The sequence below is a fragment of the Hyaloscypha bicolor genome (genome assembly GCF_002865645.1).
Source record: "Hyaloscypha bicolor E unplaced genomic scaffold K444scaffold_117, whole genome shotgun sequence".
Classification (NCBI taxonomy): domain Eukaryota; kingdom Fungi; phylum Ascomycota; class Leotiomycetes; order Helotiales; family Hyaloscyphaceae; genus Hyaloscypha; species Hyaloscypha bicolor.
The window spans coordinates 488,654-510,959 of record NW_020194619.1 but is presented as its reverse complement, the minus strand read 5'-3'; the positions used below and the strand labels follow the sequence as shown (position 1 = coordinate 510,959).

The 22,306-nt window shown below is 48.2% G+C and overlaps 3 protein-coding genes across 3 annotated transcripts; all 3 read left to right on the top strand.

Moving 5' to 3' along the window:
* Window positions 1-1,390: 1,390 nt before the first annotated feature.
* On the top strand, window positions 1,391-5,600 carry K444DRAFT_535339 (uncharacterized protein; the record flags this gene model as incomplete). Its single annotated transcript, XM_024875279.1, has 3 exons — window positions 1,391-1,605; window positions 1,657-4,517; window positions 4,564-5,600. 3 exons carry the CDS (start codon window positions 1,391-1,393, stop codon window positions 5,598-5,600), a joined length of 4,113 nt encoding a protein of 1,370 aa, XP_024733777.1.
* Window positions 5,601-16,564: 10,964 nt separating this feature from the next.
* On the top strand, window positions 16,565-17,601 carry K444DRAFT_692145 (uncharacterized protein; the record flags this gene model as incomplete). Its single annotated transcript, XM_024887816.1, has 2 exons — window positions 16,565-17,531; window positions 17,564-17,601. Exons 1-2 carry the CDS (start codon window positions 16,718-16,720, stop codon window positions 17,599-17,601), a joined length of 852 nt encoding a protein of 283 aa, XP_024733776.1. The 5' UTR covers window positions 16,565-16,717.
* A 277-nt stretch (window positions 17,602-17,878) lies between these two features.
* Window positions 17,879-18,503, top strand: K444DRAFT_632032 (uncharacterized protein; the record flags this gene model as incomplete). Its single annotated transcript, XM_024883437.1, has 3 exons — window positions 17,879-18,055; window positions 18,163-18,245; window positions 18,302-18,503. 3 exons carry the CDS (start codon window positions 17,879-17,881, stop codon window positions 18,501-18,503), a joined length of 462 nt encoding a protein of 153 aa, XP_024733775.1.
* Between the last annotated feature and the right edge of the window lie 3,803 nt (window positions 18,504-22,306).

The following is a 22,306-nucleotide window of genomic DNA, read 5'->3' as shown; positions in this document are numbered from 1 at the left end:
TCCAACGTTCTAATCAAAACTGTCCAGTCGAAGTCCCCGTAGTGCGCTCCCCGCCGTCAGACCCCGGGGACTCCTTTTAGGTTTTACCTAAAGCATCCCCATGGCGTTTTTCCACTGGCCCGATAGCAATGGCACGCCAAAAGTCCGTGGGTTCTCAAGAACTTGCCGATCTTCATTGCTTCATTTTGTTTGCTCTCCTCACTGTCCGGTGCCATTGAGCGCGTTTCTCCTTCTCGACGACGTGTTTCTGTCTTGTGCTGTGCTTTGCTGCTCTTTGCGTTGCGTGGGACGACGACTACGACACTAACTGCTCCGCAAGCCCCAGACGGCCAGCGACATACATTTGACGAACTCCTCCGCCATAACAGTTTTGCTTTTCTGAACGCGAAATCTGATGTACGGGTAAGCCATTCGCGCTCTCTTCACAACATTGACACCAAGATCCAAGTCCGGACCAGCCATTGACCACTGTCAATGTCATCCCAAAGACACGAGGATACAAAAGGTCACCTACTCGAAACAATGTTAATTCTTTTTGAATAGTAAACATACGAGAGACACGAGCCACCCAAACCTCCGCTACAACTTCCGCCTGTCTTTTCAAATCATTCTCATATATTTCTATTTGTGCTGTCTCAATTGCTGGCACGAGACAGCCTCAAAGAGAGCCTTGCATCTCCTCAAACGCGCCATTTCTGCAGTCCCGCGAGAGACTCGATTTCGATATGAATGACAAGAGACGTTCCTAGACTTCCCACCTGCAAATAGAGGGCCTCGATAGAAGAAAACATTTGATATGGAATAGCTGTTCGGCATACAACTCGTGGAACCGACCCCGGATCATTCCTCTATGGCATATATGTTGGTGTCTTAAAAGGTATGCCAAGCCTCGTGGTCAATGCTTGCTCACCTCACCCACCACAACCCAAATATTCGGGCCTCGTGAGTCCAGCTGATATCGTGGACAGTCTTAGTTTGCTATTATCAAACTCCTTCTAAAATAGAACTCTCCTTTTCTTCCTTGCAGCTAGGCGGTGAGTTTTTCTGGAAACAAACTTCCACGCCGCATATCCGCTCAAGGTACCCTTGGCTAAATAAAACTTACAACTGATTTATGTCCAAGCGTAGTCAAGCAATAGCTTTGTTTTCAAACGCCAACTCTAGTCTTCAGACCTGATTTAAGCAAGCAAAAGCCGTAAGAAAACGGGTCCGAGGACGGATTTCCTGGGATCACCGCCGCAACATCGGACCGCGGCCATTGGCCTCTTCGAACAATTCCTCCTGCATACTTCGGTGATCTTCGTTAGTGTCTTGTGCTTGATGGAGAGTCTCCCGAGGTGTTAGAACATCTTTCTGGAGGTGACGGTTTGACTGTCAAACAATTTTCGCAATGGCTGGCGCGTGGGAGACGGAAGACGAGTATGCTGCGGCAGCAGCAGCTTCCCTTCCCACCCCAACGGATACGCCCTATAGAACCCCTTCACGCGGCTCCAGGCGATCATCACGGCAGAAATCGGTCTCTCCAGGGCCATCCTCGTCACCTCCCCCTCCTCCACCCGGTGAAAAGAATCGAAGAAATTCCAAGGATGTGACGAATGATGAAAGGTAAGTCCAGTAGGCTATTTATATGCGACATTTTGTACTGACGTTCAAAAGCATCTCAATTCTCGATCCCCGACGCTTCACCCCCACACTACATGCCAACTTAGTCTCCGAAATTTTGGCGCTCCGTAGGGATCAGGAGGAGAAGACGAAGTTGATCGAGAATTTGGAGTCCGAATTGCATAACACAAGAGGAGAACACGAGCAATTGGAAGCAACTCTTGTCGTCACTGCCAAGGAAAGTCGCTCGTTGAAGCGTCAATTGGCTTTGCTGGAAGGAGGAACATCATCCGCTCTCTCAGAACTTGCGAGGGAACGTGACGAAGCTGTCGATCTCAACACCGAAATCAAACGGCGTTTAGAGACTGCCCAAAAGAAGATTCGAAGCCAGGAAGAGGACTCGGACCGTGTCCACGAGCAGTGGGCTCGGGACAAGGACAATTGGGAGGAGGAAAAAAGAAAATATGAGCGCAAAATTCATGTGACAGAGGGTCGTCTGAAGACTGTCCTGGAAGAAGTCGCTGCATACCAAGCCAGCCACCTAAATGGCCACGAGGAACACCAGGCCGAGGATATTTCCCGAGATCCAGTCCATGGGAATGGTAGCGATGCTGGGAGCATTCGGACAATGAGCATGACAAATAGTATTCGATTTTCGATGCTGAACGGTCCAAATGGATATGGAGGAACGAAGCTCAATGGTGTGAGCCTTGCAGACGAGCTGGACCTCGATGATGAAGAGGATCAAACTGATCATGATCGCCCCGAGAGCGTCCTCTCTTTCCTGCATAACAGAAATCAGAGCCGTGAGAGTGTAATGTCGAAGCACCACCGCCGCAACCAGAGCATCGAAAGCCTCATGCGGCCGGGCAGTGTGGCACGTGGTCGAATGTTGGCCAACCAAGCAGTTCTCGAAAGACTCGAGGGCGGCATCATGGAGGATGATGAGACTCCGGTTTTGACTTCGAAAGTCGAATATGTTGATGCCGGTATCCAGTTTTCGCCTCCGCCATCGCCCAAATTGGAAGCAACTGATGTACCCTCGGCGATCGAGCCAATGCCAGTCAATGGCTCGGTCCATGCTGGAAAGATCGAGCGACAACAATTTGAGACTGCTCCTCGAGAGTGGGAGATCGAGGCTAATCAACGAAGAAAACGCGTACATGCTAATCCCCCTCTGATAATTGAGCCACCAACGACTTCGATGGTGTCTGCAGCATCTCAAACCTTGGAAGATCCTTTGAGTCCTCCCAGGACTCCTATATCACCAACCAGGGCCCCCCCTCCACCACCTTTTATAGATATCCGAGAAATGATATCAATTTCCACGCAAACCGATGTCGTTCCCGAGCTGCAGTCACCCAAACGAGCCGCACCCCCTCCGCCCATCCCAATTCCATCAATTCAGTTACACCCGCCCAATTCCGCTCCCGCAACCCCGAAAGAACCCCTACTACCTCAGCACTTCAAAGATGCGGGTTGCCAGGTTTCCATGCAGGTACCCATCCCTTCAAGGTCAATCTCCGTGCAAACAGAGGAGATCCGTGTCGCCCAGCGAATCAATTTACTCCCACCACATCTTCAACCTTCTGCAATATCGTCCAAGCCCCCCTCCCCCGAACCAACGGCTGAGGAAGTCAAACGATTCTCCCCTATCCCCGGTAACCTGCCGCCTCGAAATCCCAGACGGGTGAAGAGTCGGCAGAGTTTGGAGCAAGAGATTCCGTCATCTCCACCTCAAATGCCAACAAGTGATACTCAAGATGCTTATCCTGGTAACAATGACGATGGGCCATTGGCGAAGGGTAAAGGCTCCATCAGGCGTCCTCATCGAATCAGCAGCTTATTTGCTGGATTTGACAATGGTAGTTCTGACGATGCTGAGGATTTCGCTGATGCGGATCTGAGCGACAATGATTACAGGACACCACTGTCGGCACCAAAGCCTCCTGCTCCACGGAAGACCACTAGACGCATTTCATCAGGACCAACATCGGTTCCCGAGCATGTGGAACTTTCCGAAATCTCGAGACCCTTGCCAGGGAAGACCTCGATGAGGAACATGCATGAGGCAAACGGCGAGTACACCTTGCCGGAAGTGCAATCACTGCCGCCAAGAGGTCAAATGAAGTCTGCCGTCCGTCAACTTGACAAGCCACTCACACTTGTCACAAACAATAGTAAACCCAATGGCATACGCCGTGCTGCCATCATACAAAGTGGTGTTGCCGCTCACCAGGGCCGTCCTCGAAGCCCCAGCTTGCCAGATCTAGTGAAGGAGCCTCCATTCCCAATTCCAACCAGAGCGAGTTCAAGAAGACCTCCAATCAGTGCTAGTGCCCCTAGTGACGGCAACAGGAGCCCAACCTGGGGACGCGGATCAGGAAGAGGTCATTATCGAGCAAACAGTATCCGAAAGGTCAGATCTGCGGCTGCAATTGGTCGAGGTGGTCGAGCTTCTCGTCGCCGCGGCAGTCGATCGCCGCCACCAATGTCGGCATCCACTGAAGCTCCCGAGAGTCCCCAACTCCCTCCTATGCCCAGCAATGAGATCACCACTCCCGGATACATGAAAGAGACTGGGAGCAGCCGATACAAGACCCATCACAGACAACAGCCATCAGGGAATACTGCCAATACAACCAATACTGGCAGTGGATCGGTTGGAAGCAACACCAACGCAACGAGTGTTGTGGATGCTATTGCTCAAACCATGGTTGGCGAGTGGATGTTCAAGTATGTCAGACGACGGAAGTCGTTTGGTGTTGCTGATTCCAACGGTATGGACGGTGATAATGCCAACGGTGTTCGCCACAAGCGCTGGGTCTGGTTGGCACCCTATGAGAGAGCTGTGATGTGGAGCAGCAAGCAGCCAACATCTGGGTCCGCCTTGATGGGGAAATCGGGTCGAAAACGTGAGTGTTCCAAGTCTAGCTCGAATTCCCATATTGACTTTGATAGTGACCATCCAATCCGTCTTGGATGTCAAGGATGACAATCCCCCTCCCAAAGGCTCAGCACCCCTCTTCAATCGATCTATCTTGATCTTGACTCCCGCACGCGCTCTCAAATTCACAGCCACCTCTCCAGAACGCCACTACATCTGGCTGACAGCCCTCTCCTTCCTCGCCCACTCATCCCAAGCCGTCCCTGAAATCGTCCAAGCCCCTCTCCCAATCCCACAACCCACCATCCCGGACTTTGAGATCAGACAACCAAACCGTCTCCGCAAGAACGGAATCAGAGACTCCATCCGCGTGGCAAAAGGGAAGACTGCAGCAGCACGATCAGGACCAACAAGTGTGCACTCCGGCCAAGATCAATCCATCCGTGAAGTCGAGTCCTTCTACTCAGCTCAGACCGACAGCCATCGTGACATTGCAGCCGATCCCCCAATCGTGCCACGCTTCTCAGAACGCGGTCATGGCCCACCATTGCCCCCAATGCATGGTCGAAAACGCAGCAACACCGGCTCACGCGTTCCGCCTCCTCTATCATTCCGCGGATTCTCTGGTCCAGCATCCAGCGGTCACGCACCAACATCCAGTACAGCGGGCTTGAGCGTAGGAACCACAGGCTCATCCGATATCTACAACCAATCCCAGCCTTCATCGTCGATCGCTGGGTATAACGCGATGTCCGTCTCTGGTCGCTCATCAATCCGTACTTCAGACGCGAGCAATCGCCCTGGAGCCGTAGTGAACAACTTCTTCGACGCCGTTGGGACGGTCAGAATGGAAGCCTTCATCAGCCCCTTGGGAATGTCCCGTTTCGACGACTTCCCAGATGAACAAGACGAGATGGATTTCGTTGGCATGCAAAGACGACGGAGTCGAGAGCGAAGGAGGCGAAGCAGGAACCGGGATAGTTATTACTCGTCGCGTGGTAGACCGAGCGATGATTTCTTTGGCACTGCTGGAAGCAGAACGGAGGGTGAGGGGGAGTACGCCCAGTTTGAAAGCGGGCATTTCGGTCATGATCCGTTTCGAGGATTCTGATCGTTGAACGTGGAGAAGATGTGTCGGTTTTCCTTTCTTTGTGGTATGAATTGCGGATGAACGGCTCCGAGGCAGGTGAACGGCGTTAACACGAATCGGCTCGCGCCTGGTCGTTGCTTGCATGATTTTTTTGCGTTTGTTCATATGGGAGGCTGGCTGAAACGGAGTAATGTCTACCTGGCTCCGCGCCATTTTCCTTGGATCATCTGTCTACCACCAAGAACAATCGTCGTTCGATTTGCTTTGCTTACTGTTTTCTTGCTTGAGGGGGGTTGGGTTTGTATTTGGAAAAGGGAGAGAAGCTGCTGTCAATTTGGAGAGCAAAAATGTGGAGGGTGTATTTAATTTCTGGTTGTTAGCGAGGATACTGGATACCCATGGTTGTTCGCTCGCGGATTGGTGTACTTACTAGGCTTGGAGTGTATTGAAATGAATGGCAATGATATGACCAAAGCGTGTCTTCATTTTTGACCGCCGTGATGGTGCTCACCTCAAATTCTCGTAGCAAAACTCTCAGAAAATCATAGGCGCCGAAATAGGAGACCCTTCACCTATTCCGCTGAGCTTTCACATCTATAACCCACTTTTGGCACATGCTCACAAGGAGGAACACGAGCAAACCCAGGTGAACGAAGGTCTGAAGGGGACGCTATCTTTAATGCTCGGTGTGGGCATCGCGTCTGCTTTATTCTGCGATGAGCGGAATGTCGCCGGATGGTTCCGCGAAGAATCAAGGGATAGAGGGGTGTCATCATTTGAGCCAGATGCATTTGATGGAGTGACAACAAAGGACAGTATAACAGCAAAGTTGATGGGATGACTTTGAGGGATCTTTAGGGCGGAGGAAACTTGGGCTCAGGGTCCCGAAAAGTTGAGCCCGAATTCGAAAAGGCATGTCAAGCCAGTCAGAGTCACCAGCGCTAGTCAGCCTTCTCCATTCGTATATCGTCGAGGTGTGCCAATAATTTGCAGAAGGAGTAAGGGGTAAGAGCCCGTTCGGCCAGACACCTGCCCTCGTAATGCCCTAAATGCCCTTGCCTGCCCTGCAAACAAATTACAAGGCAGGGCAGGCAATATAATTACTGCCCCTGTACCGGGAAAAAGGGCAGGTGTCTGGCCGAACGGGCTCTTGCTAATGCTCATTGCCCCCGCCCTGGCTTTAAAAGGAAAGCTGATTACTCCTAGCGATGAACATGGGGAAGCAAAGGGATCTGATGCTGAGGATATATTGCAACTTCATCCACCAGTAGGGCTCCTATCGGATCGAATCAAATCGAATTTTTTATAAGTTCGATTCGAGCGAATATTCGATAATTCGATCGAATATTCGATTCGATCGAACTTTAGTCACGTGTAAACTAAAATAGAACTAAAATAGAACTCACTTCACTTAATTAGCTTCATAAAAATGGACTTAATTAGCTTTATAAAAAATCACTTAATTAGCTTTATAAATATTACTTAATTAGCTTAATAAAAAAATTTCTCACATGCAAAATCTTCTCTTAATTATTAAGCACTATACCAAGACCTCTTTTCAGCCACCAAACCCCTTAATTAGGGCCCTGAAATAGCGTAAGTGGAGCCCCTGAAGCGTATTTATAGGAGGATATACTAATTAGAGTAGTATGCCGTCTACTCCTAAGCAAAACACACCTCTCCGGCACTCACTTCGCCATTCCTCGATACAGCCAGAAGAAGAAGAGTCAATTATCCTCGATTATACTCCTTTACAAACCTCCAAGTCCACTCGAAACTCGAATATTCCTCCTCCCCGAACCCCTGAAACACGGAAGCGTAAACTCGATTTCAAGTCACTCCATAATTATGGTTTCCAAGGTCCTCCAAAGCCTATATCGCCGAAGCTAGCTCCTCCTGCAAAGAAAGCACGTGTTATAGCTATTAAAGACTCTCAAGCTTCCTCTCAAGCACTCTCGATCCCTAATAATAATAATAGAGATGAGGATATACTTAAAGAGAAGAAGAGATAGCCAAATGCAAGTGGAAAGCGTGCTTGGTAGTGGAAATACTACTTAGTTAAGACACTTATGACTAAGTACGATAAGGGAAAGGGGAAGACTAAGGAACGGGTTTTTGACGAATAATACGATTGCAATCTCTGTAAGAACTTTACTCGCAAAGTATCGAAACTTAGTAGAGCAACGAGTGCTTTAAGTGCACATATTGAGGTTAACCATAAGCGTATAAAAGACGATGGAATTAATGAATAACAAGGTATATAAACCGACCTTGCGAAGTTCGTAAAAGGAAAGGAGGAGAAGATCGAATTTGAGGACGCTATGGTTAATTGGATTATCGACGCTTGTCAAGCCTTTATAACGACTGAGAATGAGAAGTTCAGGACTATGATTCGCTCTACTGGATATACCAAGGAGATTATTAGGGCAGACGCAATTTCCAACCGCATTCACGATCGAGTTCAGGCTAGTGAGATGGATATAATCGACCTTCTGGAGCGTACTTGTAGTATAGTTGTAATCTCATTCGATGGCTGGTCAAGTACGAATAATCTCTCAATGTTTGCTATAAATGGCAAGTGGGCAGGCCCTGATATGAAGATATATCAAGCATGCTTAGATTTTATCGAAATTAACGGTGCTTATTCTGGAAAGAACTTAGCATAGCTAGTCTATAAGAGATGCAAGAAACTCGGGATCCTCCATAAGATTATTAGTCTTACGGGAGATAATGCAAAGAATAACGATACTTGCGCTCGTCATTTGCATAAAATAATGTCTTATATTTATGACGATTACTTGGATCCAATGCCTCTTCATAATCAATCTATGAGATTCAAGGGAGAGCAGAGTTTGATTGATTATATGGCTCACGTGGATAACTTGGTAGTAAAGGCGATTCTCAAGGACCTAGGCTCTAGTACGCATAAAGACGCTTGCGACTTCCTTAATAGAGTCAAACAGCTTGGTTGGAACAAGATTACGATACCAGGAGCCGCCGGAGATATTGCTGTCTTGCGAATTATCGTACTTTGGATAAATCACTCTCCTTAACGCATTTAAGAATGGAAGAATATGCCGGGAGTTACCAAGATTATCCCGTATAACGTCAATACTCGGTGGAACTATACTCTTACTATATTGGAGATAGCTCTTGAGCATCGTACTGCACTCCAATTATGGATCAAGGATCACGAAGAGCTATTACACTTGATTTTTGATACCGTACGATGGGACCGTCTGAAGCAAATTCGTAAGCTTCTCAAGCTCTTTAAGGACCATACGCTATACGTCTCACGTATAGAACCAACCCTCTATCGCCTTCCAGATCTCTACTTAAAGCTAGACAAGCTCTTGCAATCAATTATTAAAAAACAAGGGAAATATGCAAGCTACGATAAGACTCTGATTGCAGCAGCTAGTAAGGGGCTAGAAACCTTTAATGGATACTATACTGCAATAAAGGAGAACGATATGTATTGGATTGCATATATTCTTAATCCATGAGTCAAGACAAAATGGCTACAGAAAAATCACCAAAATGCTAACGAGATTATCGCTCGTATTAAGACCTTCTTGAAAGACGCTTATTACCCTGAATAGTAACTACCTGATCGGCCTCTTAATAATAAAGAGAAGATCGAATTGAGTATGGAAATGGACTTCTTGCAAGAGTACGGTTCAGCTATTACGAATGAAGATAATATTAAACGATATTTCAATACTTCACAAGTCAATTTTGTATTTAATGAGAAGGAGTGTCAAGTCAAGTGGGTACTTAATTAGTGGGCAGCTCATAAGCAGGAATATCCTCTTATGTTTGCAGTTACACGCGATTATCTTCCAATTTCCGGGGCAGAAGTAGATGTTGAAAGACTCTTTAATATCGCTAGGGATATTTTAGGGCTTCGTCGAATGGCTATGAGTTCGGGCACTTTGAGGGCTTTGATTTTATTAAAGGACTACATACGTAGGGAGGCAGCTGGCCAAGTCTAATTATGGTAGAGAAATATAGTGGAGCAAGTAAATCACGTGTTTGATACCCCTAATGTCTGAATAGCTTCAAAAAAAATCGAAATATGATATAAAAATCACTGAGAGTATATGTGAAAAAATAGCTCTATATGACTAATCATCACGTGGAAAATTCGATCGAACTATCAAATATTCGATCGAATCCTGTAAAAAAGTTCGATTCGACGGAAATTCGATCGGATTCGATCGAATCGAACTAATTCGATAATTCGATAGGAGCCCTATCCACCAGGCCAGCATTCCCCGACCTCTTGAACTTAGCAAGAAAAAGAGGTCAACGCTAACAAGTGAGCTCCGGGTATTGAAGGAATTACCTCCTCTCTCTTTTCCCTTTTTTTGTCAACAACACTCCTTGGTGTTGCTTCCGCTTCTGAGGATCCTCGACCTCGAGCGTAATGCCCCTTCTTCACCATGACCTCGATTCATAGGCTTCATTATGCTAAGTATGACCAGTGGATCGACCGAGTGCTCTCGTTACTTCATGTTAAGATTGGCAATGGAAAAGGGAATGGGGAAGAACAGTGAGAAAAGTCGTTACAACAAGAAAGAGATCGGATGAGATTTTCAAATCACACAAGATTGGAGCTCTGCAGGTCCCTCGTCCTCCCGAATCCAGAGGTTGCAAGGGCAAAAGTCGCGAGACCAGGAAGCAAAGAAGGTGGTTGGCTGTCAAAATCCCAACATCTGGGCTTGAAGCAATTGGTAGAGCGCTGCTGATGCTGCTGAACCGCGAGACGGTAATAAATTCTCGATCTGACGACACTAGTGCTGTACCGTCCTGTTTCGGAAGCTATTTCGCCAATGTATCGGACAGTGAATCATGTTGTGGTCTTGCAAATACCTGCAGGTGAAGTTCGAATAACAGCTAATAGTCTTGCTCCTGTGTCTGTTGGTCAAGGATCCTGGGAGCCCATTTTGAAACCTAAGAGCATTTAACTTTCCTAATCGAGTAATAAAGAAACGTTCACATGTACCAAGGCAATTTGTTCACTCCTTCGGCCCGTATACCAAACTACCATCGCTCCTTCAGCCTTAGCGTTATGTGCATACTTAATGCTTCAGCCTCCATCTCCTTTGATACTGCTTTGATAACAATCTTAAACAACAGTCTGCCCTCGCGCGTGGTCCTGGGCTTTAGTTTCCTGGCCTCTATTGGGATCTTTGCTGTGAGGCAACTTTGTCACTAGGTACCAACATCAAAAATTCTACCGAGCATTCTCATATTTCACTTTGGGAGCATTCCCAACGGGAGGGGAAGAGGGAAATGACAACGAAAAGATGGTTGAAAACAAAGAGAGTCGGGATGATTGATTTAGCACCTTATCATCCCCCCACCCATGCCCAGTAAAGAAAGCTTGCCAATCTGGGTTGCGAGCGCCATGGCAAGGAGAACCTCCCACTCCGCGCTTTCAACAAAGCCGCAGATTTTCTTGAAAGGGAACCGCAAGACCTAAGTCGCATGGAACCGGCCGAAAAGGAGTTTCTGATATGCCTACTCACCAAGACCGAAACCTGGTGGCTTGTCATTCGTGTGCAATTCAAACGGTTACCAGATCGATTACGAGGAGTCACACTTCAGCCCAACATTTGCTTCATCAGAGCTCGCTTTATAGCAAGAATGGAGCTTCATAGTGAAGATGGAGCCGCTTGTTTCAGTAGCTTGCTCAACCACATTATAGGGGCAGGCTATGGCCAGACTAGAGCCTCATAATTTTGCTTTTCAGAAATAAGCTGATCCCAAAGCAAATCATCTCCAAGGATGGTGTGAGCAAGACAACTGCTCCGAATGGGAATTCGCCTTGTTTGACATCGGCAAGAAACGAAAACACATGAGCGGAAAATAGACATGAGCGTAAATTGAACACATAAACTCCATGGCTACCCGATATGTATTTCTTTGGCCATCTTGTCAATTCACCAATGTTTTTGTTGTCAATTATCGTTCTGTTGTCAAGATCACCTCCCTTTAATCACTACTCGAATGACATTCGAACGCGACTCCAATCGCATTTTACCTCAATACATGCACTGGGAGGTGTAACTAATCGATTCTTGCTCAATCTCAATCGTATCTCGGGAATATTGGCGTAGATAATATGCATTCATGATCACTTGGCAAAGCGAGCGGAAGTTTTACCTTATCCCAGCATTCTTGTTGTCAACATCCTAGTCACTGTCAACAAGCCCACTTGTGCCAGCTGCTCAAAAGATGAAGGGGCTTACTCGATGAAGCTTCATTCAGCACTGAAAGTTAATAAAAAAAGTGGAGGGAGGGGTCATTGACTCTTACGCAAAAGGGATCATGATGTCGCGGCAGTCGTGCAGTCTGACCTGATCTGCCTCATCTACGCACTTGTTCTGCTCGTGACACTTCTCTTGTCCTAATGAGTACAAGAGCCTGGGAGTGTTGCGTTTAAATGGAGCTCGACTGCTCGTTGCGGAGAAGCTCAAGGGTACGTCTCAAAGATAGGAGCTGTGGCTGCTGTTAGGTAGGAGTATATCGACAGAGACCTCTATGTAAGTATGAATCAGCATTTGTGCTAGCATCAAACCGACAACAGTGCCCATTTAAGAATTTATCTAGCTGAAGGGAAGTTTCTACGCTGATGTCAGGAAACGAAAGAGACGGGTGGGGAATGAACATGAGCGTAAATCAAAGGCAGCTTTAATGCTAGTGGACACTCCTTTCACTGGCCTGGTTATTCATGACTAGAGAGTTGCTGTCAAAGTCTTGTCTTGTTGTCAGACCTGTCGTTTCCGCTAAACGTTGCGCGAAGAGTAAGTGAAAGGGTCTCAGGACAAACATCGGCGAAGAAAGAACAAGGTGGGCGGAAAACGAAGGACCTGTGCTTGAAGTAGGGTGAGTGTGAAAGCCAGCCAGCCGAACACGCTGGGCGAAGAAGATCTTGATCTCTGTTGTTTGTCTTTGAGGAGGGTGAAAGAACCTACATATATAGAGATTTGCAAGCTTCAGCTACAGATTAGCAAGCTATGATTCTCTGAGATACTAAGTTCAACATAGAGTACCTTACCTTCGATAAACTCTCTAATCCCAAGTATTGCGGTAAATATGTTAGAAGCCACCAGAGATATCAAAAATATACACACAGCTCTCCCCCAGAGCTCTTCAATGAAGCTTAATTAAGGGGTGTTTGAACAACTACTCGAGACCACCGCAGGAAACACCACACTCGACCAGTCTTCTTCAGGAGCAGTACGTCGAAAGGACTCTCTACTTCGACCACTCCTTAATAGGAAACTCAAAGCAGACCCGGAAACCAGAAGAAAAGGCATGGCCAAGACCCCGAGACTCCTCAATTCCTTTGCCAATAGAGGCGAAACGATACTTGACAACAGACGGTAGCCAACAGTGGAATGAGAGGGAAATAACATGAGTTGTGATTTGTACTTGTATCAAGCAGATTTGAATTCACAAGAAAGACCAATGAGCATCCAAGGGACAAGCAGTGAGCAAGCTGCGAATGCTATTGACCTACTGGTGTTATGCAGCGCGACCGCGGCCATGCAGATGATGCTAATGAGGTACTTCCCCCTTACTGCGTGCTTAAATAGAGCAGGCATTGGAAGATTTTGCAGGTCGTAACTCCTGCTGGAAAATTATATGCATGGGATTTCCGAGACCTTAGCCTTGAAGATCCCTACATGCTTCACGTTGCCCTCGCTTGATAAAAACTTCAAAGTCGTATGTCAACATCATTTGGACAGATGGTTCGTCTCGTTGATAGCTGAATGATTTCTCCTTCTTGACAATCTTCTCAGTCTTCTTGACAACCTTTTCGGCCTTCTTGCCCTGTTTGTTCTCGAACTTGGCAATCTTGCGCTCCCAAGCTGTCGAATATTCACCACCCATGTACTTCAGGATCTTGTGCATATCGTCTGCTTGTGGTGAGACTCCGGCCTTCATTGCGTTAGAAGTGCGTCGACAGGCACTGCTCTTGGAGGGAGCGGCCAATTGACCCTTCTTGGTCGAATTAGCTATCTAATACAACCCGTTCCTGCAAAATAAAGGGTTATCAAGGTCAACGCACTTTAGAAGAAGACACACCCAATGTAATCACGTGACTTGTGTCATGTGAAATCATCGATGCTCGACAAGGAAACAACGCAGAAACGACCACGAGGGCAAATGGCAAATCAGCGATGGGGAATACGTTACCAAGGCCATTACAGTAATAGTATATAGGTAAACTGCTCGTAAACATGGCGTTGACATAACACTCGACGATGCGATAATAAAAAAAGAAAAGTTATTCAAAGCACCAGCCCAACTTCGGACCTCGCTCGATGAAAGCGAGCCGGTGCTGAATTAAGTAGTTCTGAAAGCGATGCAGTCGAGATTCGTGCGAAGTGCAACGAAACGTCAACGCTCTAGGAACAGTGATTCACTTGAAGGTGACAGTGAGGTTGAAGTTGGCCTTGGTGTCTAGGACCGGTACAAAGTAAGGATTGGTGCGATGTGCAACGAAACTCTGTAAGCACGATTTACCCCTATTTTCTGGCTTTCCCATTGTCCTAAAACTTTTGGAAGATTGAATTATTGGGTAACAAAGCCTTTTTAGTCTCTCTTCTCTCCACGCAAGAACGACTTCAATATCCTGCTGTGGGCTTTAGCAAATTCCTGCAGTGCAAAGTATAGAAGCTAAGGAGAAGAAGAAGGGTAAATAGGTGGGAGTAGAGAGGCGTACTGCCCTTGGATGAATTTGAGAAGCCCAACTCAATAGAGCGAACATCGCCAGAAGAAGCTCAAAAAATAACTTCTACTCGAAAATGCCCAGCAGCATGAATATTCTCTTTGCTCAACTTTGCTTTGATAGCAGCTGTCCTCATATCACACCGCAAATATCGCTAGAGTTGGGAAATGCAAAATATCTGGATCTGAGGTTGCACAAAGACTTGAATCCCTACTTTATACTAACTCCAGTAGTTGCCCTCATCGAATTCCATTCATACTCAGCGATAGCGAAGGGCTGAAATTTGACAACGTATGAGCTTTGACAGCGAAACCTTGGATTCCAGATGAACTTCATCCGAACTTAGAAAGTGACGCCATACAAAACACTAAATCAATAGACGCGGCAGCGCAGCAAATATGCACATATCCGTTCATTTCCAAGTTCCCTCAACCTCGGCCTTCTTCCCCTTCTTTGGTCGCTTCTGTGGATCTCTCGATGGCGAGGTGAACTCTTCCCGGGATCTCTGCCTCAGGGAAGGAGGACTAAGGGCTTCTGATGCGGTAACCCGAATAGTATCGTGGTTCCACTGACCACGCAAGAGTAAGACAGAGCCTAGTAAGTGCTGTTGATCCGTCGACATGTTACTTATGCTAAGCTTCTCGCGAACGACTCTTTTAGTGTCCTTCCTGATAGCAGCCTGATCAACTCCGACCAAACACTTGTTTCCAGTATGGAGACGGCCGTCGGGCATGGAATTGACAATATGTATTTGTGATGCACGATGAATAATAAGAAGAATAAACATCTTGACCAGCAAGCTGAAGGAGAAGGAGGAATATGGAACCATGGATTCTCAGGAGAAGAAAAGGAGACATAACATCGATTCAGGGGCTACCCCATATTGACAGCCGAAACCAAGAATCCCATGAACTTCCATTTTCGCATTCGGGCACGCCGTCTTCACACTCAGCCTCCATCCTGCCCAGAAAAATATGTATTAGACCTGAATGGCGAGGATATCTCCATCCCCCGGGGAAAGCAAAGGCGAACACTTCAGCTTGGCGAGAACATGACGTGAGCTCCCCATCGGTTGGCAGGCGGCTCTCGACGCTTGCGCAGGCACCACGCCTCCATCTTGACAGCTCGACCACTCGCACCTCGCCGTCGACTCGCTGCAGGAACCTTCTCTTGCATGGAACAATCTTCCTCTCAGACTGTGCCGTCGACCAGTTCTCCGCATCGGCCAACACCGGGAAAAATGAATAGAGTAAATAATGAAGGAGTTATGAAGGAGGCAAAGGAGGGCAATGCCAAAAAAGGAATGTTTTCTCTTGAGCAGCAAAATCTATTTTTAGCACCGCACATCCCTGGGTTTCTGGGTGGCACAAGCCGAAGGGCGGGTTCCGGCCATCCACTTTCGTTGGCCTTCCTTCCAAAAATCTCGCTGGAAATTTCTCGAGGGAAATTTGCGGCTCCACTTTTCGCTGCGAAAGGGGAAGTACTTGTAGCCCGGTGCCGCCACGGCGTTCGCTATTTCCAGCCAAGATGAGGGTGTCTGAGGCGGGCGCGGAGATCAGTGGAGATGCGCAGAGATTGAGGTATCAAAGCTGGAGATGGCATTTTCGAGAACACGAGAAGGCCCATGTCGGAAGGTGTTTCCTGTACCGAGGATCCGTAAACCGTTGGGTTTTCTCGTGATGTGTTGCGGCCCGTGAGTTAAGGTTGCATTGCGGAGGGCCGTCGTCCTAGTTGCTTCTGTATGGAGTAACGGCAGGTTGCCACTGAGGACTGATCGATTCCTGTTCGGCCAGTGCCAGCAGGAAAACTCGAGATGTGATGTTGGGGAACGCGAGGGCTCTGTTGCGATGACGTTAAATTAATCTATTTTATTTTTATCTAATGACCGATGTGCAAGATGCGCGAGTTTCCAACATGGCCATCCCCATCTTTCACGCTCCAGAGCTTCTATCGGCCTTGGAAATGGTCGCATGCCCAGTGCCCACCATCAGGAATCCAGGTTTTTGGAATGACGACGGCGGGCCAGGGCCTGGCTCGGCGGTTGCTCACTTCAGTTGGGAACTTGGGGGAAAAGATCATGGTGGGTCTCAAAGTCCAATTAGTCAAGGACCGATCTTCTGTGCGCTTGAAAGTTGAAGCATGAAGCATGAAGCATGATTTGCTGGATCATGGTGACATTGGGTAGCAAGCGCGACAAGGTAATCTCCCGCCCTGGCAGGCCCGTCTCGCCGTGTTTCCCCGTGTATGAAAATCTCCTCCATACGAGACCACTTCTCTGCACAGTAATCACACTAATCATGGGTGTGCTGGAAGCCCTCGACTCCTCGTGCTCCCTCCGCCGCCATCAGGAAGCCAGAAAGGATTTCACGCCTCGCCACACGCGACAAGCGAAATGATGGCTCTTCCAATAGGGGATTCTGGAAGCCACTTTAGCCAACCAGCGGTAGACAATTTGTTCAATGGGGTAAAATGGATCCAATCGATCAGCCCATCCCACGAGCGAGCGATGGAGCGTTGGAACTGGGAACTGGGAACTTGGCAGGCGGCGCCTCTGTGGTTTCTGCCACAGTGCCACTGTTCGCCGCCCCTGACTAGCAAAAACGGCGGGCTGCAGCCCAACGTCAAGACGCTGAAGCAGAGACGGGAAGCACGAGCACGAGATCAGATGAGATGCGGTTACCGCTGCGTGTGCTGTGTGCTGTGTGTGACGTGGATGAACACAACATGGTGGGTGTACTGTATTTACATCTTCCATACGCAATATACTTGCAGCAAAGACAGGCAGTCAGCAACAGCAAAAGAATCCGTTGCCCTGAGAACCCAGCTCAAGCTTCACTTCCAGCAGAGGGCAGTGAAAACGGCTCATTCCACCAGTGGCTCGTGTGAGAGGCCCCCTGAAGCGGTAGAATTGGCAGCCAGCGGGTACGAGATTCATGTGAAAGCAGCTCAACAGGGCCAGAAGGCCCGTGGGCCAGTGGGCCACAGAGATCGATTAATTGCGAGCAGGGACAGGCAGGACGGCGGGCCACTTGTTTGCTTCGGGCATGTTTTTGGGGCTGTCTTTGGGGCTGTTTTTGCAGCTGTTTTTGCAGCTCGCAGTTCGCAGCTTGCAGCTCGCATCTCGCCATGGGAGATGATGGGGACTGGGCCAACGAAAGGCACGGATGAGCCCCTGTCTCCTCGCGTTTTCTCGACCCCCAGCCCGCGTAAGCCACCCACGCTAGCTTCCCACGCTAAGCGATATGCGGTCGCGCTGTGGTGCAAACTTGCAGTTGATGGTTGCGGTTGCTGCAGGCACCCCGGCCGCCCCCCCCGGCTGTCCGCGCTCTCTCCTGCTCTAGCGCAGCACTCCCATATAAAGAAAGCCAACCCATCACAACTCCCACTCTCCTTCTTCACCCACACTCTCGCTTTCACTCACACACAAATCCTGACTTTTAGTCAATTACATTCGTTCAACAAACGCAATCCACAACTTCGACCTCAATCCCTCATCTCTCCAACCTCCAACCCCTTTTACTTTTAAAGTAAATAATATCAACAAATCGTCAAGATGCAATTCTCCGCTGTTGTCGCCGTTGCCGCTCTCGCTGGTGCCGCCCAGGCCTGGTACCCTGCAGCCAACTCCAGCACCGTCGTTTACGTCACTGATGTGTACACCTCTTACACCACCTACTGCCCAGAGGCCACCACCTTGACCTACAACAGCGTCACCTACACCATCTCTGAGGTATGTGGTAGAACCGAAGGAGCGGGGATCTCGCTGCGATAAGCCCACAATCGCAGTGTAGAAACCTGGCTCGAGCGTGAATACTATCAATGCTAACAGCTTTCCAGGCCACCACCTTGACCGTCACCAACTGCCCTTGCACCGTCATCAAGCCAGTGACCACCTCAAGCTACACGTACTGCAGCACCTGGTACCCTTGAACTGTTCCAATACAGTTTTGAACAGCATTTACTAATTGGTTAATAGCCCGGCCACCACTGCCCCGGTCTACCCAGTGTACAACACTACCACTGCCACCCCCACCAAGACCCCAGTTGGCACCACCTCCAACTATGCCACCAGCACCCCGACCCCATCGCACATCACCACCTCAGGCGCCAACTCCCTTGTCGCCATCTCTGGTGCAAGCCTTGCTGGTCTCTTCGCTCTCGCTGCTTACATCTTGTAAGCGGTTCACGTCCTCTCGCAAACCGGATAGTCACGAACATACGATTCTTGGTACTCGGTAATTCATGACGGAAGGAAAGCGTTGGGAAGGTGGATCGGAGGCGTGGTGAGGTGGACTGGTTCTTGGGCTTAATCATGGTGTTCTGCATTGCTCTCTGGAGTCCTTCGTCATAATGCAGGGCGCATCAATTCCTTTTCTTGTAATTGCTTGCGGTCGATGAGTGTTTGCTTCACGGCGGCACAAGGATCCTATATCCCCCATACCCAGTGTGCGGTCTTTCAGGTGTCTCGAGACAACCTTCCACGGTGTTTGGGCTTGTTACATTAATAATCATCCGTTTCTAGACGCTTCGTCGAGGAAGAAAGAATCTGGTCAAATAACAACGCAACACCTTGTTCCACCTGAACCTTCTCACTGGATGGGTTTCCTGTTCACCTCTGCATCATAGAATTTCTTCGGTTCTCATCATACATTAATGACTCTTTACGCTGGGTGTGTTTATTGGTCTCTGGTCAAATGGAATGGAAAAATATTTCAAATGTTCACAGTGCTTGCGCCTGTCTATTGTACTGTACACTTACAATCAAATGAAACGGAGACGGCAGCATTGCTCGGAGACCAAGTTTTTGGCCCAGCACCCTTTTCGACCTTCTCGTCTCGCCCTCTCTCACCGTGTTGCTCAAAATGTTCGCTCACAACACACCACACTTCACAGACAGAAAAAATTACATCACCCGCGACTCCTCGCGACACGTTCAGCCCAAACTTCAAAGATCTCCAAAACCAACAGACGCGTAATTTAACCCGGATCCGATCACCGCATCTTGATAATCTGTCTTTTGGCCCCCCCTCGCCGAAAAGGCTTTCCACAGCGATCGCAGAAACATGGTTCCCCGGATGCCACGGGCGAGATTAAGGTAATCTCCACGCCCTCCACAAATGGGGATCAGGCCCCCCTTTCTGGGAATAATTTCCTGCTTTTGCCTGGGGGAGGGGAAGGCGCAGCGAGGGAATCATCGTTAAAAGTTAAAACAGTTCAAGGGAAGTGTTAATTAGTTTATTTTAGTTTGGTTTTTTTTTTTGAAGGGGGAGAAAATTGACATGTGGTTTTTGTGGGGGGGGGGGGGGGGGGAAGGGCCGAGATGAGATGAAGATGAGATGAGATCAGATGGGGTGGGACATGTGATGTTTCGTTTGTGATCGCTGAATGGTTACGAGGTGTTTGAGAGGAAGATGAGGGAGGGAGGTGTCGTTGAATTATGGATTGATTGATTGATTTTATGATAGAAGGAGTTGATATTAAAACAAAACCTGTTTTCTAACGAGAAACATATGGTGGGGTTAAACTCTCCCTTCCCTTGCTTCAGAAATCAATTGGTTTGGATTTTTCTGGGGTGGTTCTTTTTAGGGTTCGAGAGGTGCGAGGCTTCTCAGATTGTTTTCTTTTAAATAAAAAAAGATAAATTTTTTTTTTTACAATCCTAACCTCGAGACATCTGTATTCCACAATGTTTATCTCTCTAGGAAGCGCAACCTGCCAAAAAAATCTGGGGAGTCAGCTGCACAACCAACCAACCGCACCCAGCTCAGAAAACTGTCTCGTTCCCACCACGGAGGAGAGGTGGGCGGGCCCCGAGACCCCAAAAAGAAAAATCAACCGGAAATGAACGGTCGTTCTTACAGTAGTAGCTCCCCCGACCGAGCTCCGTTCGGTCGGTCTATCCCCCCTGCAAAAAACCTTGGGACGTCCCCTGCATTAGCGCAGGGTCGGTGAGGGCATGTGGAAGCGAGATTGGGTGTGTGTTCGTTGGGGGGTTGGCCCAATAGGAGGTGAGCTGGTGGGCAGAACCTGGGATTTGGGGATAGCTCGGAGGTGGATGAGGGCCCGGAGATTTGGAGAGGGGGAGTGCGAGGTGGAAATGGAAATACTGGGGCAGGGTGGTTTGGGAAGACATGGAGGGACGCGTTGTAGGGGATACGTCTGTGGGGAAGGAGCAAAGGGGAGAGGAAGAGGAAGAGGAAGTGATGTTTGGGAAGGGGCTCGTTTTGCGAATGGGTAGCTTCAAGTGAAGTGGTGGATGGCTCGTTGAGAGGATTTCCATTTCGCCTGCTCTTTCTCTTTCTCCGTTGTGAGTGTTGGTTGGAACTCAAGTGCAACCCGATGCCTGTTTACTTCGTTTAAGGATCATCCTAACTGCTACTTTTTGTTCCAAGCTTGGTGCCACATATTTTTTTGGCATATATGTCTGACCCCAAGCAAGAAAATACGGATCATTGTGATATCATACGCAGTACCGCCAAAGGAGGATCAAATTAAAAGGGGGGGGGTTTCCATATCGTTTCAATGTTCCAAACGTTTAGAGCTTGTGCTTCAGAGTTGAGAGTGAATTCTGGGAGTTGGGGGTTTGTTGCAAATTGCTTCAATGTTCGGAGAGTTGCTGATACATTGAGGGTTTCCTCGAATCTGGGAAGTGACTGTCGAGTTGGATTCTCGTTCCTGGAAGATGTGAGTGAATTCTGTAGCCCTTTCCCAGCCATGGCAATTTCATAAAAGCTCTTTGCCTGCAAAGTATTTTCGAAGGTAAAAATCAATAGTAAGTACGCTAGATATCCTCTTGTAAGTTGAGACTCGTCTTCGTTGCCCTAGAAAGTGAGAGCAAGCTTCACTTTCGCGACCTCTCACGACAGCATCACTCAATTCAGCGTTCACTTCTATTTTTTTATATTTTTTTTAGAGCAACGTCAGTGCCGACCTCGAGAAATTTCAACCTTCGAAAACACCTCGACCACATCTGCGTCTCCTCATTTCTGACGCTCTCGCCCACAACATCTCAGTCTCTACAGTCTGATACCCTCATCCAAGACTATCCTTCGCTTTCTTGAATCGGCAAAAGCGACTCTGCACCGTCATCTTCCCGCATCGCGTCGTCGCCTTGGCAAGATGAGCGAACGCAAATTAGACGAGTTCCTCGAGCTGGCCAAGGATCTCAGCGCGGCTGACATCGCAGAGGGTCTGTCAACACTTGCGCCTGATAAACGCAGAAGAATCTTCTCTCATCCGAAAGTGAGTGCTAGTCCTATTATAGATGATTGCACCCACCACGCAGGACCATTGTTCTACGACAAGATGGTCAAAAGAAGAGCGGTGATGTATCGACAAACACCGGGAACTTATTTAATCGACCTCACAGTTCTTAGACGACGTGAAAGGTATCCTAGCACGGACAACCGCTCAGCTGTACTCGACGTCCCAGTACTTCCCCATGCAACGGAAGTGGGATATCAAGACGGCTAGAGAGGAACAAGAGCTCTGTGTGCAACGTTGCACATTCTCAACATACCGTCTCGCAGCCAAGTAAAGTTTCTCAACCGCGATCCGTTTCTAAGAGCTTTCGAACGTGCAATGCTCACAGCTCATAAATTCTAGGTTCTTCGCAAGCAGGACGGGAATGAGGAGATCAACAGGGGACTTCGATGGCCAAATTATCCCTCGAAAGCAACTGGTTATTAGAGGGTACATTCGTTGTACCAAGAGGTGCCCATCACGTATGAGGATTGGCTGAAGACCGAGGATAGGCAGGTCGAGAATGAGTAGAGAAGTTTAACATGAAGGTTCAAGAGCGATTATTGGAGGTCACTAAGACTGTGGGACAACCAATGGTCCAGGAGGATCCAGAAGGCGGGAGACAGCCCCGACCGGAAGGTCGGTCGGAATCCGATACTCTCGAAAGCGTGTTGCAAATATTGTTACAAGAGTAAGGGAGAGCTCTCATTCTTCCTAGATTGTTTAGAACATCCATGGC